Source organism: Rutidosis leptorrhynchoides, chromosome 4 (assembly GCF_046630445.1).
Source record: "Rutidosis leptorrhynchoides isolate AG116_Rl617_1_P2 chromosome 4, CSIRO_AGI_Rlap_v1, whole genome shotgun sequence".
NCBI lineage: Eukaryota > Viridiplantae > Streptophyta > Magnoliopsida > Asterales > Asteraceae > Rutidosis > Rutidosis leptorrhynchoides.
In genome coordinates this window covers 352,236,332-352,258,706 of record NC_092336.1, presented here as the reverse complement: position 1 = coordinate 352,258,706, position 22,375 = coordinate 352,236,332, and the positions used below count along the sequence as shown (strand labels likewise).

General features: G+C 31.1%; 1 protein-coding gene across 1 annotated transcript; it reads left to right on the top strand.

Moving 5' to 3' along the window:
• Positions 1-18,613: 18,613 nt before the first annotated feature.
• Positions 18,614-21,878, top strand: LOC139843758 (serine/threonine-protein phosphatase PP2A-2 catalytic subunit). The gene is made up of 11 exons (XM_071833905.1): positions 18,614-18,871; positions 19,258-19,314; positions 19,401-19,484; positions 19,620-19,691; positions 19,825-19,896; positions 19,973-20,013; positions 20,096-20,162; positions 20,361-20,552; positions 20,650-20,739; positions 20,863-20,970; positions 21,533-21,878. The coding sequence occupies exons 1-11, from the start codon at positions 18,782-18,784 to the stop codon at positions 21,596-21,598; spliced, it is 939 nt and encodes a 312-aa protein (XP_071690006.1). The 5' UTR covers positions 18,614-18,781; the 3' UTR covers positions 21,599-21,878.
• The last annotated feature ends 497 nt before the right edge of the window (positions 21,879-22,375 follow it).

Below are 22,375 nucleotides of genomic sequence, written 5' to 3'. Positions count from 1 at the left end.
TATCATGTCCGAAGGAGGATCCCGGAATGATGGGGATATTCTTATATGCATATTGTGAATGTGGGTTACCAGGTGTTCAATCCATATGAATGATATTTTTGTCTCTATGCATGGGACGTATGTTTATGAGAAATGGAAATATGAAATCTTGTGGTCTATTAAAATTATGAAATGATTATTTATGTTAAACTAATGAACTCACCAACCTTTTGGTTGACACTTTAAAGCATGTTTATTCTCAGGTACGAAAGAAATCTTCCGCTGTGCATTTACTCATTTAAAGATATTACTTGGAGTCATTCATGGCATATTTCAAAAGACGTTGCATTCGAGTCGTTGAGTTCATCAAGATTATTATTAAGTCAATTATAGTTAGATATATTATGAAATGGTATGCATGCCGTCAATTTTCGTTGTAATGAAAGATTGTCTTTTCAAAAACGAATGCAATGTTGTAAAATGTATCATATAGAGATCAGGTACCTCGCGATGTAATCAACTGTTGTGAATCGTTTATAATCAATATGGACTTCGTACGGATAGATTAGGACGGGTCCTTACACCACTTGGGTTACTTGGGGTCGTGGCCTTAATTTTGTTTGAAACAATTTGATAAGTTTGGTGTGCATATCAGCTTCTTTGCATCCCACATCGGTGGAGATTTAAATAGATATAAGGTATACAATAAAAGACCTGCACACAATCATAAAAATTAGAAAAGCTGAGCCAAATTTATTAAGTTTATTTTAATTTGCCAGAAGTTTAATAATTCTTCTCTACATGAAAACTATTATTGGACCCCTAAATTTGCTGGACCCAAAGACCATTTTCACTAGACATAAAGTGATTTTTCCAATTCATCTTATTTCTTCATTTTTTTTTTACTTTTCAATCATAAAGTCTAACAAAAAAAAAATGAATGTTTACACCTATAACATTGATCTAATACGGAGTAACATATTTAATAAATTCTAATAACTTTACTACCACAAAATTTGACTAATTTTATTATAGTAATTAATTATGAGAAAGGAACTAATATATTGATATTCGTATAAAATAAAAAATAAAAAATAAATAAATATGTACTATTAGTATCTCGGCCAAAACCCCCAAGATTTGGTCAAATCCCTTTTCATTTTGTTATAACCCATGACTTATTTAATTATTAAAATAATTATTAAATTATTAAATGAGGATGAATTTTTTTAAAAGAAAATATATATTTTAATTAATTAAATTACTCCTCTGATGGGATCGGCCAACTTCCCCAATTTTAGGCCCGTGACTTTTTTTATTATTATTTTAATTATCTATTATTGTAGGTAGTATTATAATATATACCAAAAACTTAAAATTAACTTCTCTCAAAACCTCACAGCTCATTTTTTTTTCTTTCTCTCCTCACTACCATCTAGTCGACGCCATCACCATCAATTTTCTCAACCCAAGATCATAAACCACAACACTATTACTCTCTCTCCTAATCTTAATTCACAACCATCACTCCGGCACCTTGTTTCTGTTTTTCGAACCACTCTTGGACCACCATCTCACAAAAACCCTCCTGAACCGTCACCCTAAACAACCTCCAAGAACCGTTGTGATTTCGTTACTATACTCTAATTATGTTCTAATCTCTCAAGTCAAGTTCCAACGATTGCTGTTACTTCTCTCTCCTGTATTTTTTTTGTTTCCGTTACTGCTATACACGACCCCAACCTTATCACCTTGACACACGTCTTGTTGTTTACCATCCCGTCACGACCTGCTACTATTATGTTCGAAAACAGCTGTACGTTTCTATGAATTTCTGTTATATGACAATAATAATGCTTCAAGAGAAAAGAAGGGGGTTTCGATGATGTCTGGTGTCGATGATGAACGTGGTGATGATGAGAATAAGAAACAATGAAAGAAACCGAATGATGTTACTGGATTAATTATTTGGGCTTCACAAATTTATGATATGTTGGGCCGGGATCAAGTTTATATTCCTGTTTTCTATTGAACCGAAGCCCACCAATGATTTTAAATTAAAAAGTTAAAGCTCGTTTTATTATAATGATGATTATGGTGAGACAATGACGAGTGGAAGATGATTATGAATGGTGATGATGAGAGTGATGTACATGATCATGGTGATGAAGATGAAATAAACAAAGATAGAATGAAATAATAATGGGTTAAATCGAATTATGGGGTGAATATTATCAGGAATATAACAATAGAATGAGGGTTAAGGCATGTGGTAGGTGAGCAAGAGGTCTCGGGTTCGAACCCGGGCAAAGGCGTTTATTTTTTTTAAGGCTTATTACATTAAGGTAGTCTTTCTATTATTTTTATTATTATTATTGTTATTATTATGATTATTAATATTTTTATTATTATCATAAATATTAGTATTATTATTAGTAGTATCATTATAATTATAGTTATTAATATAAATATTAATATTATTATTATTAGTAAAACCATTATTTTTGTAGTTATTATTATTAGTATTAATTACTATTAAAATTATCATTTTTAGTAAAGTTATCATTATAATTAAATTTATCATTTTTAAAGTATCATCAAAAGTATCATTATTTTTAATATATTATTATTATCATTAATATTGTTATTACAAATAAAATGACTAGCATTATTAGCAAAAGTTAATATTGTCATTATTAAATCTAATTATTATTAACACTATTTTAGTATTATTAAAGTCATATTTTAACAAACCAAAGTCTATTTATATAAAAATATATCAAATACACACATAATAACTATAAAAATATTACATTACTATTTTAAATAAGTAATATATAATTAATATATACAAACCGGTTTGATTATTATTGCCTGTTAATTATATGTGTTAATATATATAAATGATATAGGTTCGTGAATCCAAGGCCAACCCTGCATTGTTCAGTATCGTCGTATGAATATTTTTACTACAAAATATTGTAGAGTGAGTTTCATTTGCTCCCCTTTACTCTTTACATTTTTGGGCTGAGAATACATGCAAATGCTTTATTAACTGTTTTACAATATTTATATGCGTGAGTTTCATTACTCCCTTTTTAAATGCTTTTGCAATATATATTTTTGGGACTGAGGATACATGCGCTTTTATAAATGTTTTACGAAATAGACACAAGTAATCGAAACTACATTCTATGGTTAGATTATCGAATTGAATATCACCCTTTTTAGTCTGGTAATCTAAGAATTAGGGAACAGACACCCTAATTGACGCGAATCCTAAAGATAGATCTATCGGGCCCAACAAGCCCCATCCAAAGTACCGGATGCTTTAGTACTTCGAAATTAATATCATGTCCGAAGGAGGATCCCGGAATGATGGGGATATTCTTATATGCATATTGTGAATGTCGGTTACCAGGTGTTCAACCCATATGAATGATATTTTTGTCTCTATGCATGGGACGTATGTTTATGAGAAATGGAAATATGAATTCTTGTGGTCTATTAAAATTATGAAATGATTATTTATGTTAAACTAATGAACTCACCAACCTTTTGGTTGACACTTTAAAGCATGTTTATTCTCAGGTACGAAAGAAATCTTCCGCTGTGCATTTGCTCATTTTAAAGATATTACTTGGTGTCATTTATGGCATATTTCAAAAGACGTTGCATTCGAGTCATTGAGTTCATCAAGATTATTATTAAGTCAGTTATAGTTAGATATATTATGAAATGGTATGCATGCCGTCAAATTTCGATGTAATGAAAGATTGTCTTTTCAAAAATGAATGCAATGTTTGTAAAATGTATCATATAGAGGTCAAGTACCTCACGATGTAATCAACTGTTATGAATCGTTTATAATCGATATGGACTTCGTCCGGATGGATTAGGACGGGTCTCTACAGTTGGTATCAGAGCAGTGGTCGTAGCGAACCAGGTCTTGCATTAGTGTGTCTAACTAGGAGTTGTTAGGATACATTAGTGAGTCTGGACTTCGACCTAGTAGTTGTTAGGTTATATTAATAAGTCTGGACTTGAACCTGGTCTGCATGTCAAAAAGTTTTGCTTATCATTTTCGTCAGAAATTACCTGCTTATCATCCTTAGGAAATTACCTGCTCATCATTCTCAGTCTAGACATATTTTACTGCATTGACTGCATGAATAGTGTATAGACAAAATTCATATCTCAGCGTATCTGATAATTCATATCTTAGCGTATCTGTTACTGTAGACTTTGCCTGACAGCTTCCGTAGATTCCTCCGTAACTTATGGGATTTTAGTATTATATATGCATATGTAAATTATGTATTGCAGGGTACTAATCTACATCCTATAATCTATTTCTTATCGAAAATCCTTCATCTGATCGTACGAGATGAATCCCTCAACTAGTTTGAATTCCTCGGATTCCGACAGCTATTCCGATATGGAGTTTCACCTAAGCTCCGAAAGCAGTGTCACCAGAATGAATCAATCAATCATCCATCCCCAATTCATCTGATGAATTCGTAGTTGACCTAATCAATGGAGACGCGAAAAAGGCGATCTCTTCCACCAACCGAATTCACCTCTTGATAAGGAACCTGAAACGTTTACCGGCGAATCTATCCAAAACACCATTTTCAGCCTCATTTCCAGAGTAGTTCGACACGATTATATTCTATCCACAATTATAAACCTTATTCATCCACTCGTTCCGACCGACAATCATCCTGGAGTAATACAAGAAGTCAACGAACTTCGCACTCGAGTAATCAATTTGGAAAATATGGTGCAAAATGTACCAGCTTCAACAACATCACCGGCACCAATAGTACTATCAGTAACAGCACCATTACCATCAACAATCCATGCCTCAACATCTCATTCTGTACCTCGAGTATAATTATCATTCTACGAATTGTTCTACATCAGTTATCTTCGTTCGACATGGTGATTATGTAATCTCTAATGTTTTAGAGATTATATATTCTTATTCTACGGTAAATCAAATGAGTTTAATATCATATTGACTCATTAAATCCATGATTATATCTGAAGAAAATATATATGTACATATATTTTCATAAAGATTGTAATTAAAAATTCTTTCGTACAAACTCTTAATGGTGAAAATATTTTAACGGGTAGGTAATACCTAAGGAATATTTAGATTTTGCAGTAATAAGTTACACTGTACATTCTATGAATCTAATTCAACTGTTATTTACTATCCTATTTACAACCACCGATATACGTATTCGTTCACCAAAGAATAACTATTTTTATTCAAATTCAATTTTATATTTGGATTTTGACTTATCAGAATCCAACAAGTGGTATAATGAAGAAATAATGGACACAATAAAAAAAATTATTAGAAACAGACTAATTAACAATATGAAATTTTGTTAAGAAACCACGCTAACAAGATCCTAACTAACTGTTCCTAGCTAACTGTTAATTCCGTATTACATTTTATTTTATCACAATTTATTTATCGCAATTTAATTATCGCAATTTATTTACCGCAATTTATATTCTCGCAATTTTATTTATCGTCATTTAATTTATGTTATTTACTTTACGCACTTTATTTATCGTCATTTATTTTCTATTATTTATTTTACGCACTTTAAATATCGGGACACGTATACAAGGTTTTGACATATCATATCGACGCATCTATATATATTATTTGGAATTACCATAGACACTCTATATGCAGTAATGATCGAGTTCTCTATACAGGGTTGAGGTTGATTCTACAATAATATATATAGTTTGAGTTGTGATCGAGTCTGAGACATGTACACGGGTCACGATACGTATTAATTAATTCGAATATTATATATTAAATTATATATGAATTATTGGACTGTCAACTGCGGACTATCGACTGTGGACTAATAACATTGGACAATTAAAATGAATTAAAATATTGAATATAACATATGAAACTAAACATTTCTTCAAGTTTGCCACTTGATTTCATCTTAAAACTCCTTTGTATCTTGACGATTACAATCTGCGTTCAAACCTTTCATGATTCTTGAAAACATCTCAATCGAGAGGATGAATCAATCGCATTTCATCTACGGAAGAAAAGATTGATGCATATAGTCATGCACCTGAAAATATTCGAAACCTGAGTAAAAGTTTAACACGTATCTATGCTAGCTTCTTTGGCGTTATTATTACCCAAAATAACTTTGCAGTTCCCTTTCAAATTAGCAAATTTTGTCACAGCTCCAACAAGTCAACTTCGACTTTTCATTCGAAACAACCATATTACCACCTTGATTTATGTGTATGCTCTTTTATTGTTACCGGGGAACCTTTTATATTTCACCATACTACCATCAGCGTTTAATCATCTAAAAACACAATTCTCCTGAAACCACCTCGGATTGATAACTGTGACGATCGCTCCAAATCCATATGGACGAACACGTCATTCATTGATTTCATTGCGAGGTATTTGACCTCTATGTGACACATTTTGTAACATTGTATTCGTTTGAAAAGGTATTTCATAAATGAATATATAAATTCCAGGTTTTTAACATCTGATGATTTCTACGTATAGACAATCACCATTTAAATGGTTTACAATAATACATCTGTTGACAATACAGTCAAAATAAGATACATGGTAATGGTTTGGTGAATGCAAGTTTCTTGTATATAGCATGTATGACTCCAAGCACATATCTTGTATTACGTATAAGCAAACAGCGGAAGACTTCTAGAATCCTGAGAATAAACATACTTCAAGTGTCAACACAAAGGTTGGTGAGTTCATAGTTTTAATATTACACATAATCCGTATATCAATGTGGATTACAAAAGTTCAGTTGTTTTATTCAAAACATTTATCAATAGGTTTTACATAAAAGGTGGATCACAAGATTTCAGTTGTTTCATCCGAAACGTTTATCAATAGGTTTTACATAAAAGGTGGATCACAAGATTTCAGTTGTTTCATCCGAAACGTTTATCAATAGGTTTTACATAAAAGGTGGATCACAAGATTTCAGTTGTTTCATCCGAAACGTTTATCAATAGGTTTTACATAAAAGGTGGATCACAAGATTTCAGTTGTTTCATCCGAAACGTTTATCAATAGGTTTTACATAAAAGGTGGATCACAAGATTTCAGTTGTTTCATCCGAAACGTTTATCAATAGGTTTTACATAAAAGGTGGATCACAAGATTTCAGTTGTTTCATCCGAAACGTTTATCAATAGGTTTTACATAAAAGGTGGATCACAAGATTTCAGTTGTTTCATCCGAAACGTTTATCAATCGGTTTTACAAAATTGAGCACCCTGGTAACTAAACTTTAACGTTTATATAATTTGTACCCTTTGTATAATCATCTTAATAATACACGCAAACCAACGTGTACGCTTCTCAAATAGCATACGTTCGTTAAAAGGCTAGTGCTCTAGCTCGGACGGGGATGTCAAGCCCTATGGATCCATATACTACTACTCGCGCCCACCAGTTCTTATAACTGGCAGTTACTAGTTACCAAAGCTAAGGGATTTTCAGTTCAAACTCGGTGTAGAATTTAGTATGTACTTGTATCCATTGCGTTTAAAATAAAGTGCATGTATTCTCAGCCCAAAAATATAGATTGCAAAAGCAATTAAAAAGGGAGCAAATGAAACTCACGCATATAAATATTGTATATCGGTTAATAAAGCATTTGCATGTATTCTCAGCCCAAAAATGTAGAGAGTAAAAGGGATCTTATGAAACTCACACAAAATCAGTTTTAGTATTTGTATCCATTTAGTAAAACAGTTTATAAAACTGCGCATGTATTCTCAGCCCAAAAATATAATTTGAAAAAGGGATCATATGAAACTCACGCATATAAATCTAGTATTTTCAGTATTTATAAACAGTCGCATGTATTCTCAGCCCAAAATATATTGAGTAAAAGGGATCATATGAAACTCACAGTTTAATATTGATATACAATATTGCAGGAAAGCACGTAGACGCATCGGAGATGATAAACACGAGGTTTGATTCACAAAAATACCCCCGAACATTACCCATAATTTCCTTGGCAATAACTCATATTTTCCTTAGCTCTTTCCCGCTCGAAAACATATTTTGAAAATTACTTGGACAGCACTCCGTCGTAATATTTTATGTACATTATTATTTTTGTATCGCAAAAATAATAACATTAATAATAAAAATAATAAGATTTATAATAATCTTATTAATAATAATAATAATAATAATAATAATAATAATAATAATAATAATAATAAATAATATTACGGAGTATATCTATATTTGTGTATGTGTGTGATTATCTCGAGCCAAAAACTGCAATTTATAGAACCTGGCCTGAAATCTGGAGTCATGCGACTCGCATGGAAATGGCCTTCTGGCCATGCGACTCGCATGAGGACCAGGGACAGCTCACATTGTTTTGGCTCCTAGCTTGTCGACATAATATAAAATAAATATAAATATATAAATAATTAATATAATTATTTATATATTATATTTTATTCTTGTGCATAGTAGACTAGATATTTTTGGTCCGTTGCGTCGGGCGTTTCTTCTTGACTCGGGTCCCGGTTCCGGATTTTCGAATGTCCTTTCGTACGCTGAGAAAACTTGCATTTTACGTTTCGTGACACGTACCTTTGTCAAAATATAGCCTTAAGTTATCCATAAACTATACCACTCATAGTATATCTTAAACTTTCGAGTATTTTGGTCATTTACTTCTATAAATCATCGTCTCGTTATTTGCTAAAAATACATTTTAAAATAGTGTTTCACTGTAGCAAAGTTACTGTAGCAAAGTCAAATTTTACTGTAGCAATCCACTGTAGCAAAGTCAATTTCACTGTAGCAAATAGTGATTTTCGAAAACACTGTAGCATTTTGAGTAATGTGGCAATTTGAAAACACTGTAGCAAATTAGTGTTTAACTGGTTCATCTTAAACGCTTTAGTTAACTTATCTAAATATCAATTGAATCAATAAACGAATGTTACTATCGTTTATTATATATATGTATATATCTTTTTAATATACATAAATCAGTTTTTAAATACACATTGGACGTTATTTATAAATAAATTTTAATAATAAATATTTCAACTTATCATATACATTCAAATAGATATTTAAACCAATAAGTTTAATGTACGGTATCAAACAATTAATACATTGTTACCTTTTCATGTTATAGTATATATGTATCTTTTTACATATAATTGTTCGCGAATCGTCGAAAACAACCGAAGGTATTTAAATATATAAAAGTAATTCAAAAATTTTGAGATTCAGTTTTACAGACTTTGCTTATCGTGTCGGAAATGTTAATCATACAAAGATTAAGTTTAAATTTTGTCGAAATTTCTGGGTCATCACAATAACCGATGATTCAGATATCGTAGCATTAAATGCAGAGGAAACAGAAAAAAAAAATTGTAGATGGTCTAAAGGGCCAAAAGTTTAATGATAAAGAATGGAGTGTTAGGAACGCTCGATAGAAAATTTGGTACTGAAAAACAGTTTGAGCAAACTACGAAGGAGTCTATGAACAAATCACAAGGACTAAACTTGTACATTAAGAATCCTGATGATTCTGTTTCTGATGAAATCTTTAACGAATACCTTGCTTCTGACTTCAAACTCTTGCGGAAAAATTTTCTTCATCATCCATCGATATTAGAAATTCCAAGATATCATCGTATCTTTCATTGTAAATATCCTCCACATTTCTAAAGATATTTTCAGAACTATTCTTATCTGAAATCATTAATCTCTTCATGATATCAGTGTTACATCATATAGAAATTATTAGTTTCTATATTCTGTAAACTTTTGAGCTTAAAATATGAATGTTATTGAAGTAATGTTGGGAACTGATGCATGAGTTAGTATAATATAATGACACTTGATCAACGTGATTATATTACAGTAAGTCATGCTGAGTTTCTAAATGGAACATGATGATTCACAGATTTTAACGTCATCATGTGTCATGTTACATAACTCTTTCATTCTGATTAATTTCTGAACATATCAAGAAAATATATTCTTGATAGTTCTATTCTCAGTGATTCTGGTAATTTGACAAATCAAATCGTGCGATTACGTTCTTTCTTAATTAGAACATTAAGTTCATTCTAAATGACATACTTACGAATTCTGGACCATTATTCGCTTGATATAAAGTCGGGAAGAGAAAACAAAAGAATGAAGATCTGAAATAAAAATGGGAGTATAAATCATAGTAAATTGGAGAGAGTATTAACTGTGGATGACAATGATTACAGAAGAACGAAAACATGGACATCGAAATATAAGGGAAGATATAAAACCCAACAACAACGCAGAAATTACAAACCATGGATATTAATACGAATAGCAATATAAAGACACGGAATAATTAAGAATAGTATCACCCCAAGGTAATAGTAGAAGTAAACAGATTCTTCTGATGGAAAATTGAAAAGAAGGATGACAGAAATGATAATTAGAAAAATATCAAGGATTAGAACTGGATTAAGCATTTTTACAATCTTTTGGATGTATGAACTAAGAAAGAAAGTATAGGAATGGTGAGAATAATGGAACGAAAGAACTTAATTTATAGTGGAAATATCAGACAGAGTATTCGAGGCAGATCACCGTATTTAAATATGGAGATCTTAATTTCCTTATTCGCCGAAGAATCAAATCTTTTAGATTTCGAAGATTCTCTTTAAATCCCTTGAATTCTGGAATTCAACCGTTACCATGTCAAAAGCTAAGACGAATCTCTATTCCTTCATTTCACTCTTTTGTGATAGCTTCATTTGTACTCTTCGAATAATCGAATTGTTTTATCCATATTACTCAATGATGATAAAACTCCAATTATCAGCTCGTATGTGTCATGAAAACATTCTTATTGTCAGCCATGACGACCTCACTCAAATTTCGGGACGAAATTTCTTTAACGGGTAGGTACTGTGACGACCCGGAAATTTCCAAACCAAATTTAAACTTAATCTTTATATGTTTCCAACACGATAAGCAAAGTCTGTAATGTCGAGTCTCGAAAACTTTGGAATAGTTTACATGAATGCACTTGCCCTTTTAACTATTCCCGACGATTCACGAACAATTAATTGTAAATAGATATGTGTGTATGTATATATAAATAATAATTCGAAATATAATTTGAAGTATTATATGTTGTTGTTATTAAAAATTAATAAAATAATAATAGGATATTATAATAATTATTATTTAAAATATAGCTCTATATATAAATAAAGTATATTAAAAATAAATATTAAATGATTTTAATACTCGTTTGATGTTTCGATCGATATTAAGCAAGTTAAATTTAAAGTTATGTAATTTTAAAATAAACGGTGATACGAAAATGAGTTCTATAAATTTGAGGCTTATTAAAAATGTATTTAGGAACTATTTGTTAAGTTTTAACACTTTTTATATTTTACCCAGAAATGAGAGCGGACAGTGATGTAATTTTTATTTAGTAGTTAATGATTGAATTTTATACCATAATGACCGATATAAATAAATATAATTAAGGTAAAAATTTAAAATTTTTCCGAAGACTTTTATCCGTCACTGATTAACAACGGACTACGAATTATCACCCGTGAAAAAGTGTCGACAGATCTCTATGACTGTTATATTAATTCTAGCACGTTTATTATTTATATTTTATTATTTATGATATCAAGTTGTTTGAATGTGATGTTATATATATATAGATATCTGCATATAGAAAGGTAAAAAAAAAAAACCACCAACCCCACTTAAACTTTTTGTTTGCTGTTTCTTACTTCTGCAAAACAACACCACTTGTTAAGAGCCACTTGGGTTACTTGGGGTCGTGACCTTAATTTTGTTTGAAACAATTTGATAAGTTTGGTCTGCATATCAGCTTCTTTGCATCCCACATCGGTGGAGATTTAAATAGATATAAGGTATAAAATAAAAGACCTGCACACAATCATAAAAATTAGAAAAGCTGAGCCAAATTTATTAAGTTTATTTTAATTTGCCATAAGTTTAATAATTCTTCTTTACATGAAAACTATTATTGGACCCCTAAATTTGCTGGACCCAAAGACCATTTTCACTAGACATAAAGTGATTTTTCCAATTCTTCTTATTTCTTCATTTTTTTTAAATTTTCAATCATAAAGTCTAACAAAAAAAATGAATGTTTACTCCTATAACATTGATCTAATACGGAGTAACATATTTAATAAATTCTAATAACTTTACTACCACAAAATTTGACTAATTTTATTATAGTAATTAATTATGAGAAAGGAACTAATATATTGATATTCGTATAAAATAAAAAATAAATAAATATGTACTATTAGTATCTCGGCCAAAACAACCAAGATTTGGTCAAATCCCTTTTCATTTTGTTATAACCCATGACTTATTTAATTATTAAAATAATTATTAAATTATTAAATGAGGATGAATTTTTTTTTTTAAAGAAAATATATATTTTAATTAATTAAATTACTCCTCTGATGGGATCGGCCAACTTCCCCAATTTTAGGCCCGTGACTTTTTTTATTATTATTTTAATTATCTATTATTGTAGGTAGTATTATAATATATACCAAAAACTTAAAATTAACTTCTCTCAAAACCTCACAGCTCATATTTTTTTCTCTCTCTCTCCTCACCACCATCTAGTCGACACCATCACCATCAATTTTCTCAACTCAAGATCATAAACCACCACACTATTACTCTCTCTCCTAATCTTAATTCACAACCATCACTCCGGCACCTTGTTTTTGTTTTTCGAACCACTCTTGGACCACCATCTCACAAAAACCCTCCTGAACCGTCACCCTAAACAACCTCCAAGAACCGTTGTGATTTCGTTACTATACTCTAATTATGTTCTAATCTCTCAAGTCAAGTTCCAACGATTGCTGTTACTTCTCTCTCCTGTATTTTTTTTTGTTTCCGTTACTGCTATACACGAACCCAACCTTATCACCTTAACACACGTCTTGTTGTTTACCATCCCGTCACGACCTGCTACTATTATGTTCGAAAACAGCTGTACGTTTCTATGAATTTCTGTTATATGACAATAATAATGCTTCAAGAGAAAAGAAGGGGGTTTCGATGATGTCTGGTGTCGATGATGAACGTGGTGATGATGAGAATAAGAAACAATGAAAGAAACCGAATGATGTTACTGGATAAATTATTTGGGCTTCACAAATTTATGATATGTTGGGCCGGGATCAAGTTTATATTCCTGTTTTCTATTGAACCGAAGCCCACCAATGATTTTAAATTAAAAAGTTAAAGCTCGTTTTATTATAATGATGATTATGGTGAGACAGTGACGAGTGGAAGATGATTATGAATGGTGATGATGAGAGTGATGTACATGATCATGGTGATGAAGATGAAATAAACAAAGATAGAATGAAATAATAATGGGTTAAATCGAATTATGGGGTGAATATTATCAGGAATATAACAATAGAATGAGGGTTAAGGCATGTGGTAGGTGAGCAAGAGGTCTCGGGTTCGAACCCGGGCAAAGGCGTTTATTTTTTTAAGGCTTATTACATTAAGGTAGTCTTTCTATTATTTTTATTATTATTATTGTTATTATTATGATTATTAATATTTTTATTATTATCATAAATATTAGTATTATTATTAGTAGTATCATTATAATTATAGTTATTAATATAAATATTAATATTATTATTATTAGTAAAACCATTATTTTTGTAGTTATTATTATTAGTATTAATTACTATTAAAATTATCATTTTTAGTAAAGTTATCATTATAATTAAATTTATCATTTTTAAAGTATCATCAAAAGTATCATTATTTTTAATATATTATTATTATCATTAATATTGTTATTACAAATAAAATGACTAGTATTATTAGCAAAAGTTAATATTGTCATTATTAAATCTAATTATTATTAACACTATTTTAGTATTATTAAAGTCATTATTTTAACAAACCAAAGTCTATTTATATAAAAATATATCAAATACACACATAATAACTATATAAATATTACATTACTATTTTAAATAAGTAATATATAATTAATATATACAAACTGGTTTGATTATTATTGCCTGTTAATTATATGTGTTAATATATATAAATGATATAGGTTCGTGAATCCAAGGCCAACCCTGCATTGTTCAGTATCGTCGTATGAATATTTTTACTACAAAATATTATAGAGTGAGTTTCATTTGCTTCCCTTTACTATTTACATTTTTGGGCTGAGAATACATGCAAATGCTTTATTAACTATTTTACAATATTTATATGCGTGAGTTTCATTACTCCCTTTTTAAATGCTTTTGCAATATATATTTTTGGGACTGAGGATACATGCGCTTTTATAAATGTTTTACGAAATAGACACAAGTAATCGAAACTACATTCTATGGTTGGATTATCGAATTGAATATCACCCTTTTTAGTCTGGTAATCTAAGAATTAGGGAACAGACACCCTAATTGACGCGAATCCTAAAGATAGATCTATCGGGCCCAACAAGCCCCATCCAAAGTACCGGATGCTTTAGTACTTCGAAATTAATATCATGTCCGAAGGAGGATCCCGGAATGATGGGGATATTCTTATATGCATATTGTGAATGTCGGTTACCAGGTGTTCAACCCATATGAATGATATTTTTGTCTCTATGCATGGGACGTATGTTTATGAGAAATGGAAATATGAAATCTTGTGGTCTATTAAAATTATGAAATGATTATTTATGTTAAACTAATGAACTCACTAACCTTTTGGTTGACACTTTAAAGCATGTTTATTCTCAGATACGAAAGAAATCTTTCGCTGTGCATTTGCTCATTTTAAAGATATTACTTGGAGTCATTTATGGCATATTTCAAAAGACGTTGCATTCGAGTCGTTGAGTTCATCAAGATTATTATTAAGTTAGTTATAGTTAGATATATTATGAAATGGTATGCATGCCGTCAACTTTCGATGTAATGAAAGATTGCCTTTTCAAAAACGAATGCAATGTTTGTAAAATGTATCATATAGAGGTCAAGTACCTCGCGATGTAATCAACTGTTGTGAATCGTTTATAATCGATATGGACTTCGTCCGGATGGATTAGGACGGGCCTCTACACTCACCACCGTCCCAACCCTATTAGCTATATCTCTGACATTGTCTAATGACGAAAATTTCGCTGGAAAACCCCTTAACTCGACCCAGACATACTTGAAAAAGGCCTTAGCCTTTGGAGAAAACGGAATCACCAAATCAAAGCTAGACTCATGACCCTTAGCAAGCACATTTGAATATGAGACCAAATCACCACATTCTACCACCCCTGCATACGGCCCGATTCTTCTGAAATTTGAAATCGTAGCTTCACAATTAAGCAAGAAGGTTTTCAAATTGTCTTCCCTCAAAGAAGACGAATCGACACATAGCACACTCCTTTCCAAACCATCGACAACAAGCCGATTCGGAGCTAGTGAAACAGGAGACCGAGAAGACAGACCACGACTAGAAGGACCAATACCTCGTCTGCAAGGCCTACCGACATAGATAGGAGACCCAAAAACCGACGAACCATTCATCACTTCAATCGCCATTGTTGCGTGATCCGGTTGTACGAAGGAGACGAAAGCAAACCGCCTAAATGACCAAGATTTAATTTCCTTAATCGGCCCGATTTTGGAAAATTCATCTTTAAGAAGATTGTGAGAAACCCTATTAAGTCTCCCAACGAAGATAGAGTCCCCCAAATTGAGAGAGTCAACAGCAGCCATAGTAAGAAACGAAAAGAGACGAAGAAATAAGGAAGAATCGAAGAAGATCGCCCGGAAAATGTCCGGAAAAAGCACAGGGAAGAGAATGAACCGTAGGGCTCAATTCTCAAGTTAATAGATAATTAAAGTTGGGGTTGATAAAAGACCAAAAAGATAGAGAATAAGAGATTGAACAGCGTAAAAAAAGATATGTAAAGGTGTTAGCAAACTTAGATTGAAAAAAGCTACTGGTCAGAAGGATTTAAAAGAATTTTCGAATGCAAAGATTAAAAAAGAAAAAAAAAAATAGTAAGAAAAAGCAGAAAAGGAAGGTGGATACCAAGGATGAGTGAAGAAATCCATCAATTAATAACTTTGTTAAGAGTAGCGCACAAAGCTATCGTTATTATTAGATAATTCCTACAAAATATTATCACAATTTTGAAGTTAGATCACATATGTTATACGTTTCTTGTATTTTGAGAAATATTTTTTTTAACAGCGAATGGATCATCCGAGGGGGACTAACCTACCCGTTACGATCATCTTGCGTTTCGACTATGCCGATTCATCGATAATAACCCCGCCCCATCGCTGCCCGGGAGGAAACCTTGAAACCGATCCAAGGGCACAACCAAGTAAATCCCCCTCCCTTTACCCCCCAAACGATATGAAAAATGTGCCATGAGTAGATACTTCATGACAGAGATGAAATTGTGTTTTTAATATGTAGCCAACGGAGGTCGAACTCCTGACCTCCCCTAAGAGAGGCATGCCCCAACCGCTGAACCAAATTACAACTTCGTATTATGAGATAAATTAGTAACATTGTTTATACTTTTATTTAACTAGTTGAACATAACTCCGTATTGAGTAGATTACAACCATGTATATAAAGTTGTATAATATATAACACTATTCAAAAGTATTACTCCGTACTATAGAATAAGTTAATCGATGAAAAAACTATTTCATTATAATAGCACGATTAAATAAATTAATAAATTAATAAATACAGTATAAAACACGTTCACTTATGTATTTTCATAATACGGGTTAGTTCTTTGAACATAACTGAATGAATGATACATGATCTTGTTCTCGATTTAACTTTTTGCTAAAAACTGAAATTCGAGACGAAACCGACCCGAACTAGTCTAGTCCGATTTCATACTACGCACTACCCTACAATTAATATTTGACACTGAGTTAAATTAACAAATCACGAGAGGAGGGGGAATAAATCTTTACCACATGTCACATATATACGACACTGAAGAGTCTTCAATTAAAGCTTCACCAACACTGAAGGTCGAGTAAATATTTATAAAGCAAACTTTAGGATAATACCATACCTTACCAGATTTGTAAAAAAGGGGAAAAGCTCGAAGCACAAACTTGAAAAGCTGGGGGTTTGGGCGAGATGTAAGCTACATTAGATATGGGTTGAAATGGCGAGAGTTGAGATCACGGGAAGAAGTAGACCCATCGAGAATCTAGGAAAGACCATTTACTCCCCTGAATAAGATTAGAAGGATCATCGGGAAGATTAGTAAAAGAAAAATCATTTTTTCTATTCAAATGAAAACTAAAAATGTATAACGATGTTTTAAGAGGTGTATTATATATGTTATCATTTAGAGAAAACTAGTTGTGACGCTCTCGCGATGCGGCGGAAGAACGTTAGCTAAATTCAACTATGAAAAGTAAAGAAAAAATAGAAGCAAATGACATAAACTGAAATGGGTAAAAAAAACTCAAATTATAAAAAAAAAATCAAACAATTATATTAATAGTAGCAACATTAACGATTTGTAATAAGTGAAAAGTTATGTGGCTCATTCTTAATAAATGAAATGTTATGTGTTTGATTTCTAATAAACGTAAAGTTAAACTATAATAATAATAATAATAATAATAATAATAATAATAATAATAATAATAATAATAATAATAATAATAATAATAATAATGGTTGTGGTTGAAATACAGAAGATTGAAAGTTTGTTGTAAAATTATAGAAACCATAAAGTTCACTATTTATAAGGTTTTACCTTTAGTATATAGGTATATAATATAATATAATTATGTCGTCGATTTATAATGAATGAGAAGGTTTATGATAAAATTATAAAATGTGAAAAGTTTGTGGTAAGTTTATAAAAATTATAAAATTAACAATTATAAAGGGTGTTGTTGAATTTTAAAAAATAAAAGTTTGTTGTAAGGTTGCGAACCTTGTGAAGTTCACTATTCATTTCGGCTATGCTGTTTAGATATATAGAGTAAAATGTGGTTAATATACACAATGGCTAAGATAGTAATTTTACATTTGGTGATTTTTCTTTTTTGAAAAATGCATTTTTTATGGGTTAAATAAATAACACTGTAAATATATAACAAATGTAATGGTGAGGTAGTTGACATACATAGTTCATCTTCCATATCATTTGATATTTTCATTTTAAACTTCATTTCACATTTTTTATATTAAAATTCTCCTCTCAATATTTATTAAAATGTTTATTTCATAATTTTTTCATGTGTAAATTTTTTTACATTTTTTCCCCCACATAATTAACAAAATTATTCAAATTATGTGAGTTTTAATTAGTTTTATTAATTATCGAAGATTAAATTACATGTGCTTGATCTGAGATGAATTATTGTCATACTTGTCATTCCGTATAATAAAGGGGTGAAATAGTGTTCAAATATGTTATAAAGGGTAAGAAAAGTAAATGATATAATGTTAAAGGGTTCGTTCTTCTATTTTCTGAAAAATTTCTGGAAATCAAAACAAGAATCGATAAAATCGATCTAGACGGTTTTCGAGGGTTTCTTCTCAGTTTAATCAAATTCTATTCAATCCAAGGATTCTATTTTTGAAATCCCCTCTTTCTGCGTGTATTTATATATACACACTAACAAAATAAATATCTCTATCCATTCAGATATATAGATAGATATAAAGATGAGTGTGGAGCTAGCTTCGGACACTCATGGGAATCTAGACGAGCAGATCTCACAGCTCATGCAGTGCAAACCTTTAACCGAACCTGAGGTTTCATTTCGAATTTATGTTTTGTTAATTTAGGGTTTACATTTTTAACTCTGTTGTAATTTTCTATAGATCTGAGTATAATATCGGTGTAAAGTTATTTATTTTTTTTACACATATTTGAGTATTTAAGATAAATTTTTTAATTTGGGATTTGTTGTCTATAATATTGTTCATATTCCCTCTTTTCATGAATTTATTAATATTAAGTTAAGGAAATTAAACATCTTTATTGAGAATTTTGGTAATTCTGATGCCTTGAAATGAACATCAGCAGTAAATTTATTGTTAAGTGAAAGAAAAAAAGTGATGATTGGGTGGTATTAATAATAAACAATTTAATTTATTGAGACTAATAGTATTGAGATGCTGGCTAATTGTCGATGTAGGTTAGGACTTTATGTGACAAGGCAAAGGAGATATTAGTAGATGAAAGCAATGTTCAGGTACAACATACATTTTATCTCACAAATTCTCTTTCATTTTAGTTAATAGTATTAATAACTTTGTATAAACTTGTGTATCTGTGTAGCCAGTAAAAAGCCCTGTCACTATCTGTGGTGACATTCATGGGCAATTTCATGATCTTGCTGAGCTTTTTCGTATCGGAGGAAAGGTAATACTTTGCTATTACATTTGCATAAATATTTATAAGGATGTGATAAAAGATAATAGGTATGTTATCTAATAGTCTGTAAGTATAATCTAAATGAAATATACACATCAATATCCATCTTTAATGCCATGGCAGTGCCCTGATACAAATTACTTGTTCATGGGAGATTACGTCGATCGAGGGTATTATTCTGTTGAAACTGTCACTGTAAGTACATTCCCAAATCTGCCTTTCTGATATACATGTTTCTGTATTCATAAATATGTTTGTCGATTTCTTACTGAGTCCTGAGCTTAAGTTTATATAAAGTATTTGATTTTTTAGAAATGCATATTTCCAGCTCTTGGTGGCTCTGAAAGTACGGTATCCTCAGCGAATTACAATACTAAGAGGGAATCATGAAAGTCGACAGGTATGTTATTGACTCATTTGACTTTTCATCACACTATTCCATTTATATAAACATACCATATTTTCTTTATGTGCAGATTACTCAGGTTTATGGATTTTATGACGAATGCCTTCGGAAGTGAGTTTGGTCTTCCTATACTAGTCACAACAATAAATTACTGTATTCAATTTTCTGTATAACTTGAATGGTTGATTAACAGGTATGGCAATGCTAACGTTTGGAAGACTTTTACCGATTTGTTTGATTATTTCCCGTTGACTGCATTGGTTAGTATCCTTATGCATTTGTCCACTAAACTCAAAACTTACAGTATAACATCTTTATTGACATGATCATGCAAGTTTTAGATGATTATTATTTATTGTTTTCCTCCCTTTTTCTATCTATTAGTTTAATTTTAAACATTGAATGTCTGGTTTAATTTCCATCTTTGTTCTTTTTTTTTTTTTTTTGTTTGATCATAGGTTGAATCTGAAATATTCTGTCTCCATGGTGGGTTGTCACCTTCTATCGAAACCCTTGATAATATCAGAAATTTTGATCGTGTTCAAGAGGTCCCACACGAAGGTCCTATGTGTGACCTCTTATGGTCTGACCCAGATGACCGTTGTGGTTGGGGTATTTCTCCCCGTGGAGCTGGCTACACCTTTGGCCAGGTATTTTAAATGTTCTTTTATTTTTTCTAATAAATGTAAGGCTTTAGTGAGGTGTTGTTGACTTGATCATTGATAATAATAACATGTATATCTACAGGATATATCGGAGCAGTTTAACCATACCAACAGCCTAAAGCTTATCGCTCGAGCCCATCAGCTTGTCATGGAGGGATTCAACTGGGGACATGTAAATTACTTGAATTGTTAATTATTTTTATTACGAGTATTATTGTTTATTCCTTTAGTGTTCACTTCAAGTCATGATGTTGTTGATGTCACTTGTTCTTATATCTTAATTTTTGACTAACAGGAACAAAAAGTGGTCACTATCTTTAGTGCACCAAATTATTGTTATAGATGTGGGAATATGGCTTCTATTTTAGAGGTTGATGATTGCAAGGGCCACACGTTTATTCAGGTTTCTGATTCGTCCATATTATACAATTAGATAGACAATATACAAAGATACCTCACAACCCTTTAATTACAACATTTTTTTAAGTTGGCCACATTTCTTTTCTTAGCCTATTTATTATCGGACTACTTGCTTCTTTACTTATCAGCATTTTTACAGAATTATTAGTAATGCCTTAGCAATTTCAGCTCGTATTCGTATCAGTGTAGGTTAGGACTTAGGAGGGAACATGTCCAATAGAATGGAACTTGGAAATCACCCGTAATGTATGCCTATTCTTAAGATGCTGTAACTTGTATCGTTCAATAAATCGTTAAAATAATATAATACTCGGTAGCATTCGACACCCAAGTTTTTTATAGAACTTTTGACTTTGTGTTTGGCCGAACGATCTATTATGACTCGCAATACCTAGCCACTGTATGCATTTATTTATATTGATGGTAAAATTTCAGTTTCAAAGAAAACATTCAGTGTAAGATGTCAGAACACGTCTCCATTAAATGATCATAATGCATTTGATGGAGCCAATATATTATATTAATATTCAAATCATATATTGCAGTTTGATCCTGCTCCCAGGAGAGGAGAGCCTGATGTGACTCGAAGAACACCTGATTATTTCCTGTAAACTTGAGTTGCTTATGCTCCTTTAGTCTTTTGCTACAGTGCCATCATCTATTGTTAACGGGGGGCCATAGCAATAGGGTTCCTATATCAAACATCTTTTTGGGGTTTTGTCATTTCAGATTACAATCTAATCTAACCTAGGATAATGACTTTTCGAATCTGTAATTTATCGTTATTTTGATTTGTAGTGTTCTGTGTGTGTAGTATGTATTCTTCCAACTTTTTTTTTTTGTACTGCCCTTACGTTCCGAATATGATAATATGCTTCCTAAAACGTCAAGTGCCATGGTTTTGTTATTTATCTGTATTAAAGTTAACCTATTACCAAGTGTTTTAACATCAATATGTAGAACTGTACCATCTATCTATGTATAATGTAATGATAATTGTCATTTGGGATTTAGTTATGTTTAATATTCCGAAGATGATAATATGCGTCCTAAAACATTAAGTGCCATGGTTTTGTTTTTCATTTGTATTAAAGTTAACCTATTACCAGGTGTTTAACATCAATATGTAGAACTGTACTATCTATATATAAATGTAATGATAATTTGTCATTTGGGATTTAATTATGTTTTAATAACACCATCTATCTATATATAAATGTTATGATAACTTGTCATTTGGGATTTAATTATGTTTTAATAACTAAAGCATAATGATAACGCTGATGTGTGATATTACAATTGGCAGGTGTAAGGTTAATGTTTGATTTGGTGCAATGTCGTGGCTATTAATCATTGTAACATTTGCGTGCTTTTATCACTTTATGCAT

What these genes read in the sequence shown, in the direction of transcription:
- LOC139843758 (XM_071833905.1), top strand. Translation starts at nt 18,782, where the DNA reads ATGAGTGTGGAGCTAGCTTCGGACACTCATGGGAATCTAGACGAGCAG. An exon ending in AACCTTTAACCGAACCTGAG is followed by an intron (nt 18,872 to 19,257) that starts GTTTCATTTCGA and finishes TTGTCGATGTAG; the next exon opens with GTTAGGACTTTATGTGACAA. An exon ending in ATTCTGTTGAAACTGTCACT is followed by an intron (nt 19,692 to 19,824) that starts GTAAGTACATTC and finishes GCATATTTCCAG; the next exon opens with CTCTTGGTGGCTCTGAAAGT.